The sequence below is a fragment of the Macaca mulatta genome, chromosome 2, assembly GCF_049350105.2.
Source record: "Macaca mulatta isolate MMU2019108-1 chromosome 2, T2T-MMU8v2.0, whole genome shotgun sequence".
Taxonomy (NCBI): Eukaryota; Metazoa; Chordata; class Mammalia; order Primates; family Cercopithecidae; genus Macaca; species Macaca mulatta.
Genome location: NC_133407.1, coordinates 35,797,318 through 35,814,618, shown reverse-complemented (window position 1 = coordinate 35,814,618; position 17,301 = coordinate 35,797,318). Strand labels below are relative to the sequence as shown.

General features: G+C 37.3%; 1 protein-coding gene across 6 annotated transcripts in view; it reads left to right on the top strand.

Moving 5' to 3' along the window:
• Nucleotides 1-17,301, top strand: part of NPHP3 (nephrocystin 3) — a 48,181-nt gene that overhangs the window by 3,027 nt on the left and 27,853 nt on the right. For all 6 annotated transcript variants that reach the window (XR_003727100.2, XR_003727101.2, XR_003727099.2 and 3 more), the window contains exons 3-9: nt 250-400; nt 2,531-2,683; nt 4,261-4,394; nt 6,180-6,340; nt 11,597-11,753; nt 14,043-14,117; nt 15,497-15,670. Coding sequence is in view for 3 of the 6 variants with exons in the window: in XM_077991469.1 (XP_077847595.1) it covers nt 250-400; nt 2,531-2,683; nt 4,261-4,394; nt 6,180-6,340; nt 11,597-11,753; nt 14,043-14,117; nt 15,497-15,670 (1,005 nt within the window). In the remaining 3 variants the exon portion in view is untranslated. The remainder of the gene's footprint in view (nt 1-249; nt 401-2,530; nt 2,684-4,260; nt 4,395-6,179; nt 6,341-11,596; nt 11,754-14,042; nt 14,118-15,496; nt 15,671-17,301) is intronic.

Sequence of the window (17,301 nt, the reverse complement as noted above, 5' to 3'; positions counted from 1 at the left end):
ACAGATTTCCTAAACGTCATGCAGTGCACATGACAGACCCACACCACGGACATGCATCCTGCTGGAATTCCAGTGGCTTCCAGTTGCAAAACAGTAAGGTAAAGGTACTGGGACATTCACCCTACGAAAGGGGACATCGAGGACCAAATGAATATTGGTTTTATGAATGAAATATTTTTCCCTTAAAGTTGATGACACAACTTTTTGATTATAAAAAAACTTTCTAAATTAAAATTATTCTTTTTAAAGATTTTTAGAGAGACCAAAGAAAATGAAATTCAGGACTTACTGAGGGCCAAGAGGGAGTTGGAGAGCAAACTTCAGAGGCTACAGGCTCAGGGCATCCAAGTATTTGATCCTGGGGAGTCTGATTCAGATGACAACTGTACAGATGTCACTGGTAAGTGTATATCCTATTTATATTTTGAGCTTTCAACATAGCTCTAATGACATGTAGAGCCAACTTTGGATTCTGCTAGATTTCTTTTACTTATCTATATTAGGTTATCACTTTAACTATTGTTGCAAATAGAGTCATGCGTTCTTTCTGTCAGCTGCTAAGACACCTCTTCTCCACGAAGTGTATGAATTTGGGGACTAAAGTTCCTTCTACTTTGTCACTCTGCCAACCCTAACCCATAACTTTTATTCTCTGGTCTAAGATAGCTATCCCAGCTCCCACCAGCACATCTGCATTTTAGCCAGGGGAAAGAAGGAAGGGGAGAACACATTCCTTTCCCAGAAAGCACAACCTAAGATGACTTCTCAAATCCCATTAGTCAGAACTATACCTGGGAAGACTGGGTAGTGTAATCAGCAGCCAGGCAGACAAGAGTCCAACTCAAATGTAGGGTTCTGTTACTGAAGAAAGAAGAGGAGAATGGGTATTGGAGTTCGTAGTCTCTGCAGTGTTATTTCTTTACATAATGATGTATTCTTTGCAACTATCATTTAGAATACTTGCATTATAGTTCACTGAGTGGTTTCCAGTATAGCTTTGTGAACTATTCAAAAAGTATTTGTTTTATAATTACATAAAATATGTTTTTCTGGAAATAAAGAAAAGCTTGAGATCACAGAGTGAAAGGATTTACGTATTCTAAGAAAATGTTAATAAAGTGTGATTGATACTGAAAAATGAAAAAGATTCTATTTTAAAATGCAGTGGAAAAATGTAATCACCCTCCCATTTATAATGAACTGTAAGTATATTCTCACAAATGGATGCATTTTGGAGTAAAATATAGTAACTGACAGTTCCTTCTTAATTTTCATTTTAGTATCATTGGAATCTGATCAACATCCTGGAATTTTTATTGCTAACTTTTTTTTTTTTTTTTTTTTTTGAGATGCCATTCTCCTGCCTCAGCCTCCCAAGTAGCGTGAGCCACTGTGCCCGGCCTTTATTGCTAACTTTTAAGGAAAAAAATGAAGGCTGGGTACAGTGGCTCATGCCTGTAATCCCAGTACTTGAGGAGGCCAAGGCGGGCAGATCACGAGGTCAAGAGATCAAGACCACCCTGGCCAACATGGTGAAACCCTGTCTTTATTGAATACAAAAATTAGCTGGGCGTGGTGGCGTGTGCCTGTAGTCCCATCTACTCGGGAGGCTGAGTCAGGAGAATCGCTTGAACCCAGGAGATGGAGGTTGCAGTGAGCCAAGATCGCGCCACTGCACTCCAGCATGGCGACAGAACAAGACTCCATCTCAAACAAAAAAGTGATTGTTAACAGCCAAGAGTAGCTGAGAAAATGCTTTTTTATACCCCAACACAAGTCTTAGTGATTATTTCAGTATTGACATATTCAAATGTACAGTGTTTCAAAACTATTGTAATTGTCTCGGCAAATTAGAAACAAATTCCTTTCTAGGTCTTTTTTCTTCGTATTTTGTGTTAAATAGGAAGAAGGAACACTTGAGGGGGTATGTCACCCATTTGAGACTCAAAGAGCTACAAATAGTAAGCTCAGTTTTGCCAGAGATGTAGACATTCTGGCAAATATAATTTATTAGAAAATCATCAAGTTCATAAGTTCTTAATGATTCAGACATTAATTTTGTTGCTCTAGGAGGTTGAGAAGGATGTACTCCCTGCTGTAAAGAGTTTATGTCCTAATAAATTATGAATATTTTTATATTCATGTGTGTTAGTAACAGTCTACCTTTGAGGCTTTTTTCCTTCAGATTTTAATTGATGCCTAAGCTGTACAGTTAGAAATGGTTTTTAGAATTTTTTTTGTAAAATGTTTTTAACTTCCCTCTTATTATGATTTCTTTTTTATTGTTTCTTGTTTCTTTTCATCTTTCTCTTTTTAATCCGCTCTTTGAATTTGAGATGATAACCAGAATTATGTTAATCAGTATCTTTGAACTTTGCCAAAAGTCAATGGCAAAGTATTTTCAAAATCGTTTGAATATTTATAATATTTTAGTATTTTTTAAAATTAGAAATCCTGTTCAGTACATGTGATGAGGTTTTGAACATTCAGTAAGTTGGCTTTCACAAGATAAAAATCTCTTGCTGAACAGCTGCTGGAACCCAGTGTGAATATTGGACTGGCGGAGCCTTGGGAAGTGAACCTTCCATAGGAAGCATGATCCAGCTTCAGCAGTCCTTCAGAGGCCCTGAGTTTGCCCATAGTTCTATAGATGTGGAAGGACCCTTTGCAAATGTTAACAGAGGTAATACATGCTCTTTGTCAATTATTTGCCTAGTGGTAGTGATTGTTCATGTTTTATAATCTTGTGCTAGAACTATTAATACCATTAGCAAAGCATGAAATTTGTGTTCCTAGTGCTTTCCATTGACAAACCATCATACAGTGGGGCTGTAACTAACAAGGAAGGACGAGGTTACATAATTTAGATGGGGATCAGATGGTACTCCTGCCAGCCTGGCCTGCCAGGTTCTGGTAACTGTGTTCTGGTCTGAATTGTCCGGTGTTTTAGTTGAGCAGCAAATCTAATGTAGATTAACTGAAAAATAGTAAGTTTTAATCTTTCCCTCTGCTTCTTTGATAGTGCTGAAGATTAATTAGTGCAGGTTATGGAGCAAAATACCAAAAAGCTCTATTAGGTAATATAGTACAGTTTTCCCTCCATATCCACAGATCCACTCAACCACTGATCAAAAATATTTGGAAAAATAACAAAGAAAATAACAGTATAACAATAAAAATAGAAATAAGAAACATTACAGTATAACAACTATTTACATAGCATTTACATTACATTAGGCATTGTAAATAACTAGAGATTATTTAAAGCAGGGGTATCCAATCTTTTAGCTTCTTTTAGCTTCCCTGGTCCACAGTGAAAGAAGAAGAATTGTCTTGACCACAAGTAAAATACACTAATACTAATGATAGCTGATGAACTAAAAAAAAAAAATTGCAAAAAAGTCTTATAATGTTGTGCTGGGCTGCAAAGCCATCCTGGGCCACATGAGGCCCACGGGCCGCGGATTGGACAAACTTGATTTAAAGTATATGGGAGGATGTGCGTAGTTTATGTGCAAATACCACATGATTTTATATAAGGGACCTGAGCATCTGTGGATTTGGTATGTGAGGGGAAGTGCTGGTACCAGTCCTCCACTGATACCAAGGGACAACTGTATTCATACCCAAAAGTATATTTTCATTATTTTTACATAACACAGTGTCCAGAATAGCTCTAAGATCTGTTTAGAATTTCAATATCAGTGCAGACCTAAGAAGTTATAAGTAGCTCTACTCTTTTTCCTTAAAACCATACAATTATTTCTCTATCAGCAAAATGAAAATCGTTTTTAAAATTGTGCTTCTTGAACTAGCCAAATATATGTTAAATTTTTATTCTCACTAAATATAGTTAGCATAAGGCTACTTTTCATTTTATGCCATTCTTGAGCTTTCTTTTAACTCAATATATTTCAAGAATAATAAGAAAGTAAAGCTACAGATCCTCTTGGTAATGTAGGCTAACTTCAAGTAACAAACTAATCAAATAACTCATGTAAAATTTTTTCATGACACTTGACTGGAACCACTGGTGCCTCAGGGAAGACCACTGGTGACATTCATTGCTTCAAGTCCTAGGATAGAATTTGTGTTTAGAAAACTAATTGCCTTTGAATATATTACTCTAGAAGCTATGGCAGTATTAACATGTAAGATAAGATTCCATTCTATGATACCTGTTATGATTTTTAAACTTTTTTAGAATGATCAAATGTGTTCTGGTAATTTTTTCATGAACTTGAGCAATTTTATTTTCAGATGATTGGGATATTGCTGTAGCTAGTTTATTACAAGTTACTCCTCTGTTTTCACATTCTCTGTGGAGTAACACTGTCAGATGTTACCTCATTTATACAGATGAAACCCAGCCTGAGATGGATCTTTTCCTTAAGGTGAGGATATTTATAAATTCTGTATCCACCAATTTAAAATATAAGTTAATATTATATTCTGTTTCTGATACTACTGTATCTAAACCAAATAGTTTCCTACTAGATTTTATGTCTTAAAGAATAGGCAGCGTCTTGGGCTTTTCTTAAGAGAAAATATTTTTCAGTATTATATGCAAAGAAAGGTAGTGAATTGAGGGTTTATTTATTTATGTTTACTTTCTGGAATTAACTTTCCTAGGATGGGAGCTAGGACAGAAAAAGAAGGTTTTAACTTGTTTTAGTGAGTTTCAAATGTCAGACTAAGGTGTTGGAACTTTCTGGAGTTTTTGTGTGTGTGTGTGTTTGGTTGTTTTGAGACAGTGTCTTGCTCTGTTGCCTGGGCTGGAGGGCAGTGGCACAGTCATAGCTCACTGTAGCCTCAAACTCATGAGCTCAAGCAGTCCTCCCACCCAGTCCTCCATAACAGCTAGGACTACTACAGGCACACACCACCAAATATGGCTAATTTAATTTTTTTTTTTTTTGTAGAGAAAGGGTCTCATTGTGTTGCCTAGGCTTTTTTGTGAAATTTTCATTGCATATTCTCCACAATAAGACTCTTGTTGATTGTGTCTGCTTTAGTTACTCTCTCTGCCAGCTCTATCCTTGAGTCTGTCTCAGGTAATAAAATTTTCTCCCTACCATGGTTTAAATTTTCCAAGGCAGCCGTTGGAGTTATTCTAAGGCAGGGATCACTATAGCCTGTTGGTGAAATCTGGCCTGCTGCCTGTTTTAAATGGCCCAGAGATAAGATTGGTTTTCACATTTTAAGTGGTAGAAAAAATCAAAAGGAGATTAATGCTTTATGACGTGAAAATTATATGAAATACAAATTTTAGTGTCTATCAAGTTTATTGGAACATTGCCGCACTCATTTGTTTACATATCATCCATGGCGGCACTACACCACCAATTCAATGGCAGAGTAATTGTGATGGAAGCCAAATAAACCACAAAGATCCCTGCTAAAACAGCCAAGTTGTTAAGTGATTATTATTGTTGCACAAATATTTGCTATCTAACCCTTTATATAAAAAGCTTGCCTACCAGTGTTCCAAGGGAATTTTATAGAATGTGTGTCACATGCTATACCTGCTGTATTAACATCTTCCCTGTTGTTGATTACCAAACTCATCTAGCTTTCCTTTGTGATATTATTCAATTTTAGTAAAAAGATAAAATATTTTAAAGCCCAAAGCTTCCATCCAGTAATTGAATATGTTATTCCCAAGGACATTTTGAGGGTATTACTAATTTCTTTCATCATAATAGTCATCGTTACTTACTATGTTAATTGTAGATTTATGTGTTTTTAACTTACATCTCTCTGCTTTAGCGTTCTGATGTATCATAGTGGATGTTTTTTACTATACAGATCTATGGATCTATATTTTGCACTCTTTATGACAATAAAACAGATTGTTCATGGTAATAATACCAAAAAGAAACAAATACCAAAGCAAAATAGCCTAATACTGTCTCCTGTTGTTCTAGGTTTATTATGAAATAAGTCATCTTCTGAGCTAGAAAAAGGCCAGGTTGCTAAGCTATTATTATTTGTATTTGAGAGAAACATGCCTTTTCTCTTTAAAATTTTCTTTAAAATGTGATTATTTTTAAAAGTTTATATTAAAAGATATCCAGTATAACCTGTTTTAAAGCATACTTTTTATTTTGAGTAGTATGAATCTCACTTGATCTTTAGTTAAATGCATTAAGCTTTTATATGTTTTCATTTGTTTTTAGGACTATTCACCTAAACTTAAGAGAATGTGCGAGACAATGGGATATTTTTTCCATGCTGTTTATTTTCCAATAGATGTTGAAAATCAATACCTCACTGTAAGAAAATGGGAAATTGAGAAAAGTTCTTTAGTTATTTTATTTATTCACTTAACATTACCAAGGTAAGCTGAAAAAAACGTAATTTATTATAAGCAGTAAACTGTAAATAGAATTGAGGTTGCCAAATAAGCTTCAAAGATAAATTTTAATTGCATCCTTATAATAAAAAAATCCATGAAATTCAATTAATTCTACAACTGTTTTGTACTTAAATAAAATCAAGAATGAAAAGTTTTATGCTGTTAGACTTTTTTCATAGGTCATATGATCAACATTATTAATTTATAACTTATTTTAATCAGAGTTTGGCTAATATAGCCCAAGGGCCAAATCTAGCCAGGAGTCTGCTTTTGTAAATAAAGTTTTATTGGAACACAGCCACATTCATTCATTCATTCATATATTTTCTTTTTTCTTTCTTTCTTTTTTTTTTTTTTTTTTTTTTGAGACAGAGTCTTGTTCTGTCGCCCAGGCTGGAGTGCAGTCATGCGACCTCGGTTCACTGCAAGCTCTGCTTCCCGGGTTCACGCCATTCTTCTGCCTCAGCCTCCCGAGTAGCTGGGACTACAAGCGCCTGCCACCATGCCCAGCTAATTTTTTGTATTTTTAGTAGAGATGGGGTTTCACCGTGCTAGTCAGGGTGGTCTCGATCTCCTGACCTTGTGATCTGCCCACCTTGGCCTCCCAAAGTGCTGGGATTACAGGCATGAGCCACCACACCTGGCCCATTCATGTATTTTCTACAGCTGCTTTCATACTATAATAGCAAAGTTGAAGCCTTACCACAGAAACCATATGTCCTACAAAACCTGAACTGTTTACTATCTGACCTTTTACAGAAAAAGTTAATAACTCCTAATTTCAATAAGCAACATTAACCTTCATTGTTTTTTTTCTTTGGATACAAACTGAGAGGTATTTGAACTATATATGTTACATATGAAGTTCATGTACTTGATCACTTGTATAGGTGTTGAATCATAATTTACATGCTGTGAGGAGCTTACTGTTTAAATAGACCCAGTAAAGTGAACAATGTCCTTACAATGTGAATATAATCATGCTAATGAATCTTGTCTGCAAGTAAAGATTTTTTTTTCACCAGTTAGATATAAAGGACAAAATAAGTTTAATAAGAGGCTAATTTTTCTTTCTAGATTTACTGTCTAAATTTAACCTTTCCAAAGCATTTTGCTTTTTTATTTTTAATTGTGGACGAACTCTGACTTTAACTGTGTATAGATATATGTAGGGCCTTAAGTTTCACCAGTTTCCCTACAGTATAACGCATTTGTGACCCTTAAGACTTTGCCTAGTGGCCAGGTGAACAGGCAACTACCTGGTCAATAAGCCTTCATCCAGAATATGTTTAAGGAGTTCTTCAACTTGATTGCCTTCAGTTGGGTTTCATTGCTATCCACCCCTTCCTTTTTCTTTCCCGGTTTTTATATTTATTAAGGATATATCTTGTCTTATTAATGATTGAGTAGTTTTTTTTTATCTTACTTGGTAATATGTTATTTGTTGTTACCTTATTTTTTCTAATTCTTATCTTTAATCCATACAACCATTTTGTTTTTCTTTACATTAAAGAAACTTTCTGGGTGACAGAGCATAACCCTGTTTCAGAAACAAACCAAAAAAACCCTTACTTTTTAAATAAAACATTGTATACATTATTTTTACACTTTTAACATTTATTTTTCTTTTCCAATTTTAAACTCTTCTTAATGTTTTCCTCTCCATTTATTTCATATTTTATTACTTTTGCTTAGTAGTTTTCAGTTTATCTCCTTTTAGTAAAATTTTATATTGTACATTTTTAAAAATTTTATTCTTGTTAAATAAGGATTTTAATTTCTTAAATTTAATAATTTTAGTCTCTACTTTGGCTTTATTTTACTTAAACTTTTCTTATTCCAGCTGCTTATTATTTTATTATTTGTTTCTTTCATGCCTGTCAAGAGGTACGGCAGTGGGGATGGGCTCTACACCACAAACGGGCTGTTGGAGCCTTTGTTTCTCTCAAATTGCGCCTTCACCTACCCCAGTGACTACCCCATCCTTCCCAAAAGAGGAATCTAGAAAAGCTTCTCCTGAGCAGCTTGGAAGCTCCATGGGGAAACACTTTCCTGGTCAATAACTATTCCCTGTGTGCAGATGGTATCCACAGAGTTATTTGAAGATAGTGTTCACTGGCTTCTCACACTATTCAGGTCTCTTACAAGAAATTATGAAGCTCAAAATGTATGGTTTTAGGGTATGAAATGATTGGATTTGGAGCAGCTATGCTACCAACATGCTTAGTTGTAGGCGGGGAAGGTAGGCAGGAGGTCACGCTTAGTGAGGTGCACAGGCACTGCGCCTCTCAGTGTCACCGGAGAAGGTGCATTAGAGGGAAATGGCCAGGCTCCTGCACTGCTTTTCCAGGGGTTCTTGTTTAATGCCTTTGATTTGACCCGCCTCCCTTCATGGAAGGAGAAAAATCCTGGGAGAAATCTACAGTGAAGGATGGGAACTGAAATATGGCGAGTCCAGGAGAGGCTGGCTGAGTTGGAATATTCCAGATAAAGGTTTTAAAATGAGGAATTATTTGCCCATGATTGGCCCTCCTTCATTACATCAGCACCCTTGCTGGGCAGACCAGACTCACTAAGAATGCTTGAACCTACGTAGAAGGAGGAGAAGGAGAGGTGCCTCCCCCTTGGCACAGCAGCACGGCAGCACAGAGGGGCGACTGGGACTGGTTTTCCTCAGGGCATCATCAGTCTTTCTCAAGGGATGGGGAGGCTTCCGCGCCTAAAGGGTAGTTCAGTCGGCCGGGCGCGGTGGCTCAAGCCTGTAATCCCAGCACTTTGGGAGGCCGAGACGGGCGGATCACGAGGTCAGGAGATCGAGACCATCCTGGCTAACACGGTGAAACCCCGTCTCCACTAAAAATACAAAAAACTAGCCGGGCGAGGTGGCGGGCGCCTGTAGTCCCAGCTACTCGGGAGGCTGAGGCAGGAGAATGGCGGGAACCCGGGAGGCGGAGCTTGCAGTGAGCTGAGATCCGGCCACTGCACTCCAGCCCGGGCTACAGAGCAAGACTCTGTCTCAAAAAAAAAAAGAAAAAAAAAAAAAAAGGGTAGTTCAGTCACCTTTCGGGACTTCTTAGGCCCTATTATTGGTTTCGTTCGTTTTTGTTTGTTTGTTTGTTTGTTTGTTTACCAGATCGCCTATAGAGTTTCCTTACAGAATTTAGGCGAGTGGAAGCTCTTGTTTGTTCTATAATTGAACTTTCCTCATTATGCCTCAGCCTCACTGTTTTAACTCCTCCAGCCCCACAAAGCTGCATCTTCTCTAGCAGCTCCTCCCGTACATTTTTGTCTACTGAGGCTACTTTCTGAAGGGATCCTAAAGTGCAGTTTATCCACATATTAGCTGGCCTGTCATACTGTCTAACTTCAGCAGTTATCAACTCATGACCAGTTGTTTCATCTGTAGCATCTGCTTCCGTTCCACCAAATTATTTGATTAAAATCCCAGAGATCATATCATTTTATCTGAGCCCCATGGGTCAGTTTTGTAGGGAATGTTTTGAAATATGGACATGTGCCTGAACAGCACACCCACTCTTTGGTCTTCTAATGGGCCACAGACTTTTCCCCCAAAGCACTGACAGATGAATCATTGAAATTCCAAAATTCTAGAGAACGTGGTCAGAGTGATTTTAACATAGAAAACTTCTGTGGTTTGGGTAGAATGGATTGGCACAGAAATATACAATAGAATGTTTCTTAATTTTTAATAATTTGGTCTAGTAGTCTAATTTGCAAATTCTGAATCATATAGTATCACCCTTCTACACATACACACACACACCCCACACACAAAATTTGTTTCTCTAGACAACTTTCATTTAATGCTTTCTAGAAAGGGGAATTGGTTGCAGTGTCCTTTGTTGTGTAGAAAACCCCAGTAGATGTGGGCTGCACGCCTTGGCTCATGCCTGTAATCCCAGCATTTTGGGAGGCCAAGGTGAGAGGATCCCTTGAGGCCAGGAATTCAAGACTTGCCTGGGCAACATGGTGAAACCCCATCTCTACAAAAAATACAAAAATTTGCTGGGTGTGGTGGCATGTGCCTGTGGGCCTAGCTACTCTGGAGGCTGAGGTGGGAGGATCACTTGAGCCCAGGAGGTTGAAGCTGCAGTGAGCTGTGATTGTACCACTGCATACCAGGCTGGGTGACAGAGTAAGACTCTGTCAAAAAAAAAAAAAAGAAAAAAAGAAAAAACAAGAGGGAGAGAAAGAAAGACGGGAGGGAGAGAGAGAGAAAGACCTCAGCAGATTATTAGTTGTAGGATTTTTTTTTTCTAGAATTTTCATTAAAAATATAATTTTGGTTCCCTGTAACAAAGTTGTTTTTTGGAATTTTTTTACCTTCACCTCAGTCAAGGTTTTTTTCCAGTCATCTAACCTCTTCCAATCTGTCTCCAGATCTTTTTTGTAGTATATATTGGGTATAAGGATTAGGGTCATTTATTAGATGAGAAAAGACTAAAAGAACTGGGAAAGAGAAAACTGTCAAAACTTTGGGGCTGCCATCCAAACAGAGAAGCTCCTCTCCTTCTATGTAGGTTCAAGAATTCTTGGTGAGCCTGGTCTGCCCAACAAGGGTGCTGATGTAATGAAGGAGGGCCAATCAAGAGCAAAGAATTCCTCATTTTGAAACCTTTATCTGGAAAAAACGCCTCTCCTGGACTTGGCCATATTTCAGTTCCTATCTTCCATTGTAAGAGATTTCTCCTGTGATTCTGCCATGAAGTGAGGTGGGTCAAATTAAAGGCATTAAAAAGAACCCCTGGAAAAGCAGTGCAGGAACCTGGCTGTTGCCCTGGATGGTGCCTGTGTACCTCCCCACGCATGACCTCCTGCCTCCTTGTGTTAACATAGAAATTATACATTTTTAGATGGAATTTTGTTTGCCATCTATTTTCAAAGTCTTATGAGTCTGGTCCATTATTTTGAGCCAAGTTTAAGAGTGTTTTTGAGATCTTTTTTAGTTTTAAAAAATAAAGTTATATAGGCTTTACAATTTAATGCATAATTTATTATATTTATGCTCACTGTGGGTTAATGAATATATTATATTTTAAGACCAAGCTAGAAGAGAGCCATAACACATCCATTTTTGGAAAACTTCACTTGTTCTGCAGTTGGACCTTTTCTGGCCACTTGTCACTGTAGTAAAACTCCGTTATTGGTATAGGTTGATTAACTAACTGCTTGCTGCCACATGCAGTATAGCACACAAAATGCTGATTTCCAATCTAGCCTTTTATTGGAAGACTGTGAAGAAGCGTTTCTGAAAAACCCTGAAGGAAAACCTCGATTAATCTTTCATCGTTTGGAAGATGGAAAAGTCAGTTCTGACTCTGTCCAGCAATTGATTGATCAAGTTTCTAGTCTAAACAAGACCAACAAAGCCAAGGTAAAATTCATAGGCGTTTTTGAAGAACACTCAGCTGAGGGAAAAACTGGAGCAAAGGCCATGAGGTGGACATGAGCCTGGCATGTCTGGGCAGGGGAGAGAAACCCATGTGGCTGGAGCAGATAAGTGATGGGAGTAGAAGGAGAGGGGACCTCATTGATTGTGAAGAACCTCAGAGGTCATTTTGAGGATATTGGCTTTTCACTTGGAGTGAGATTGGGAGCCATTGCAGGACTATAAGCAATAGAATGAAGGCCAGAGTGATCATCTGACAGTCATCTTTTTGGCTGCCACGTTGAGAATAGGTGGTCATTCAGGGGTTAGTGTGCAGTCTCAGAGCCATTGCCGTTATCCAGGTGAGAGATGCTGGTGGCTCCAAGCAGGGTGGTGGTAGAGGAAATGATGAGAAGTGGTAGGATTCTGAATACATTTTGACAGTAGAGCCAATATCATTTCTTAACAGATTGGTTGTGGGTTGTGAGGAAAAAAAGGAAAAAGGAATCGCCAAGTGTGGCTAGCACAAGTATGATCTGTATGATCAGATGGTATTTTGTGCTTTTCTCCCAAGCGTAGAGTTCTTCTGTCTACTGACCAAGGATTAGTGTCAGGAGGAGCCTTTTTTTTTTTTTTTAAGAGACAGAGTCTCACTCTGTCACCCAGGCTGGAGTGTGGTGGCATGTTCACAGCTCATTGAAGCCTCAGATTCCTGGACTCAGAGATCAAGCAATCCTCCCACCTCAGCCTCTTGAGTAGCTGGGACTACAGGCACGGGCCACCATGCCTGGCTACTTTGTTAACATTTTTATAGAGATGGGGTCTCATGTTGTCCATGCTGCAGGAGGTGACTTTTTATAGTGACTTTTCCTAAGAGCATTGGGAAAAACAAAAAGCTGATGATGGGATGAGAGAAATTTGATCATTCCTAGATGCCTGTTGGGATAATTTTTAGAATAGATATTATAGGCTTTTTATTACTGTACATGGAGGCAACTTGGTAAATGTCTGTAGTTAATGTGAATAATACAATTGAGAACAACTCTAGGATTTTTACAGTTTTCACTTCCCTGTGCCCAGCCAGGAAATAAAATCGCATATGAATACAAGCATTTTTCTTTCCATCATTTAGTATTGAAAAGATAGCTTGAGACCAGCATGCCATATAAAGCTAAGACAAAAAGGAAGTGCATTTTTATTATCATTTCCAGAGCCATTTCATTCTTTAATTATTGTAGTATCAGCCTAGTCCACTAGGTCCCACAAAAAAAGATATTAATTGATCTTTTTTATTCTATGTATTCTATAACCTTTACTTTTAAAAAATTAGTATGCTAGAAGGATGAGTTTATTTTATAAAATAGGAGTGAAATAAGGTCTCCCTACCATGATTATAAATGTAAATGGAGGGTGAATCTCCATGCTTGTTCGCTTGGTATTTATTGTAAAATCATTGCCTTATTCTCATTTTATCAAATATTATTAGTAGCAGTACACATGTTCTTACAAATTGGGTGTTCTTCTTTCAGCAAACTCAGTAAGACTACATAGTAAAATACTATTTTGCTTTTGTCTTTTGTAGAATTATAGTTTTATTGATATAAAATTGGATTTTGATGCATTTTGAAGGGTAAATATATTGAGTGGTATGGAAATACATAAGAGAAAATTTGGAGACAGGGCAAAAAAATGTATACTTCTTTTTACTTATTTATTTATTTATTTATTTATTTATTTATTTATTTTTTTGAGATGGAGTCTCACTCTGTCACCCAGGCTAGAGTTCAGTGGCGGGCTGTCCGCTCACTGCAAGCTCTGCCTCCTGGGTTCACGCCATTCTCCTGCCTCAACCTCCCAAGTAACTGGGACTACAGGCATCCGCCCCCAAACCTGGCTAATTTTTTGTATTTTTAGTAGAGATGGGGTTTCACCATGTTAGCCAGGATGGTCTCGATCTCCTGACCTCGTGATCCGCCCACCTCGCCGCCTACTAAAGTGCTGGGATTACAGGCATGAGCCACCGCACCTGGCCTACTTCTTGTTTTATTGCTCCATTTTTCACACTAAATCCCTTGTGTGACCTTGGACAAGTTACTTACTGTGCCTCAGTTTACTCTTCTATAAAATGGGGATAATAATAGTATCTCCCTCCTAAGATTGTTATGAAGATAAATTAGCTAATACGTGTTAAATATTTAGAATAGTTCCTGTCACATAAGCACTATGAAAGTGTTTACCACCATTTCTTTCTGATATTATGGTTTTTCTCATTGTTCTTAAATGATTTTTATCCAGATCATTGATCACTCAGGAGATCCTGCAGAAGGAGTATATAAAACTTATCTTTGTGTAGAAAAGATTATTAAACAGGTAAATATGCATTCTCTGTAAGATTTCATCTAAAATATTTTAAGATCGCTTTCTATAAAATTGAATTTTCCAGAGAAAACCACTTGCTTGTCTTTTTGAACATAGTACCTGAGGAAGGCGCTGTTGTTTCTGTTGGGAGTCCATCCTGTGGTATGTTCTTAGCATTACCTGGATCGTGTATTAATATCTTTGCCTCTGATCTATTTCACAGGACTATTTGATGCTTCAATACCTAAGTGTAAAACATATTACAGAAGCGCTAGCTAAAAACTGAGAGAAAGTGTTCATTTTATTCAATAGGGAGGCTCCTCTGTGTACCCTTTGAATTTTTATATATTAGGAAAGTCCCTTTCAGGTTTTCCCACGATGTTATTCCTAACAGAAGAGGGGGATGAAAGCATGCCTCCAGGGGGGATGAGAACATGGCCCAGGGAGGGGCCTTGAGCTGGAAGTCTTTATGAAGTTTCATGTGCTGTCTTGAAAATTTATGTGAGTCATATATTCTGCCTGATATTATGTCTATGTTTGTGTTCAATATAAAAATTAATTTAAAATTATGTATTAGAAAAAACAGTAATAATGATTATTTATTACTCCCCTCTTCCTCAAACAGAATGGACACAGTGGGAAGATGTACCATGTTTAGCCTGTGGTTCCCCACACCTTCTGACACCTCCCCCAGGCATCCAGGGACCCTATTTGAGAAGTAGGAAGTATGAAGATTTATTATTAGAGAAAAAGAGTGAGCCCCAAAATGATATGACCTATGGCAACACATTTTATATGGTACTCTCTAGTATGACGGTTGTCTTTATCAAATTCGATCTTCACAATCTTGCAAATTTTAGGACCAAGATAAATAAAATTCATTGAGCAGAAGGAATGGCAGCAAGTGAAAGTAAATATACTTAACATCATTAGTGCTTGAAGGAGAACATATTTTCAGTAACTTAATATAAAGACTAAATATGACAGCAGAGATACTTGAGATCAAGAAATCACATCTTAGTAATTCAATTCTTACAACGTATTTCCTAGTCGTTAGTACTTTATAACTATTCACCAGCCAGATTCAACCAAAGATGTTGAGTAACATTTTTCAAGAAACAAATTCCATGGGATTCAAAATATTCCTTTAATTTTATTTTTATAAAAAGAGGTATTCATTTCTATTACTTTAATATTTTTATTTCTTTTGTTTTAAATTAGTGATTTTTTATAGTTGTAAGTTTATTCTTACAACTGTAGGTGTCATACAAGGGCCATATGTTTGAACTTGCCCTCCCGAAAGTAGGTGAAGCCCACTCTGGGCCTGGGTGCCCTCACTGTAAGATCTTATTTTCTTCATTCATTTTTGTGTGGTTGTTCTTTGTGTTCAGGATATACTGGGTTTTGAGAACACAGACCTGGAGACTAAGGATTTGGGCAGTGAGGATTCCATTCCAGAAGAAGATGATTTTGGTGACGTTCTGTGGGACATACATGATGAACAAGAGCAAATGGAAACTTTTCAGCAGGCTTCTAGTTCAGCCCATGAGTTGGGATTTGAGAAAGTAAGTGCTTGGAGTATTATTCCAACGAAGATCTGTCATCACTTACAGGCTGTATTGTGATTGTATTTTCATCTCAATATAGTTCAGGTTTATGATTATTCTGGTTGTCTAATCTCATGGCTTGATTATCCATGTTGAGACATGCTTAGGTTTGTGTCATAAGAAAGATACGTGAGATTCAAATATGCTTATAGACCAAACATTTTTAGTTACAGACCGGAATTTATCAACCACATGTTTATTATGCCACCATCTGCAACTCACTCAGACTAGAATTAGGATAGCTAGGAAACTTGATAAGGATAGTATGGCTGAGGCCAGGTGCAGTGGCTCACGCCTGGAATCCCAACCCTTCGGGAGGCTGAGACAGGCAGATTGCTTTAAGCCCAGGAGTTTGAAACTAACCTGAGCAACATGGCAAAACCTTGTTTCTACAAAAAATAGAAAAATTAACCAGGCATTGTGGTATGCACCTGTAATCCCAGCTACTAGGGAAGCTGAGGTGGGAGGATCAATTGAGCACAGGAGGTCAAGGCTGCAGTGAGCAGCCTTGCACCTTACCCCTGCACCTTAGCCTGGGCAACAGAGCAAGACCCTGTCTTTAAAAAAAGAAAAGAAAAGAAAAGAAAAATGAATAGTAAGAGTATCTGTTCTTCCAATTCTTGAATCAAAATATTACATTCAGAAAACAAACCATAGTAGTTCATGAAATAGGCAGATAAGTCCTTCTTCATCAGTCTTATCAACATCCTTAAATATCTAAACAAATTGGAACTTGAGGTATACAATGAAATCTATGTGCAAGTTCAAAAAAATGTAATACTTAATAGTTAAAAATTAATGTAAGAACTAATATTTTAAAGAATATTATAGTAGCTAATACTAACAGTTGTGTTTTTACAGAACTTTTAAAATTTAGACTGTCAATGTCCTGATTCCATCATTTATTAACTAGATTTTTTTCAAGTTACTTGGCCACTCTAAACTTTGACTTTCTTGGCTGTAAAATGAGAATAACTAATAGTAACTACCTCATAGGTACTTGTTGCAAGGATTAAACCAGATAATGCACATAAAGTGCTTAGCACAGTACCTGATACATGATAAATGTTAGTCGTTGTTTTATGAGAAGTATTGCTATTGTTATTTTATAAATTAAGAAACTGCGGTTCAGATTATGGTTTGCCTAAGAGTACACAGTGAGTAGATTGCAGATCTGGGAGTTGAACCTAGTTCTTTTCTGGCTTCAGATCCATGGTTTTTCTTTTATAGCCAGGGGTCTGAACTTGGGAAGAATGGATCCTATAAATGGACTTTCTGTGGGACCACGAACTAAGTCGTTAGGACTTAGAGGTAGTAAATCAAGACTTTCTTTGCTCCTTCAGAAGAATCATTTCTATTCAAATTATTTGAGTTCCTGGGGAATATATTCTTTAGAGATATAGTTTTTCTGCTTGTTAATTAAATATAACAAGTAGAAAAATTGATTGAAAACCTATACCAAGTAATTCATTGTAGTTGCTGGAGAATTGTGCTATTCCAAAGCTAGCCTAAAGCTGGCTGCAAACTACTTGCTATACACTTTTTAAAATTCCTCATCAGCTATCACTTCACTGGTACACTGAAGAAAA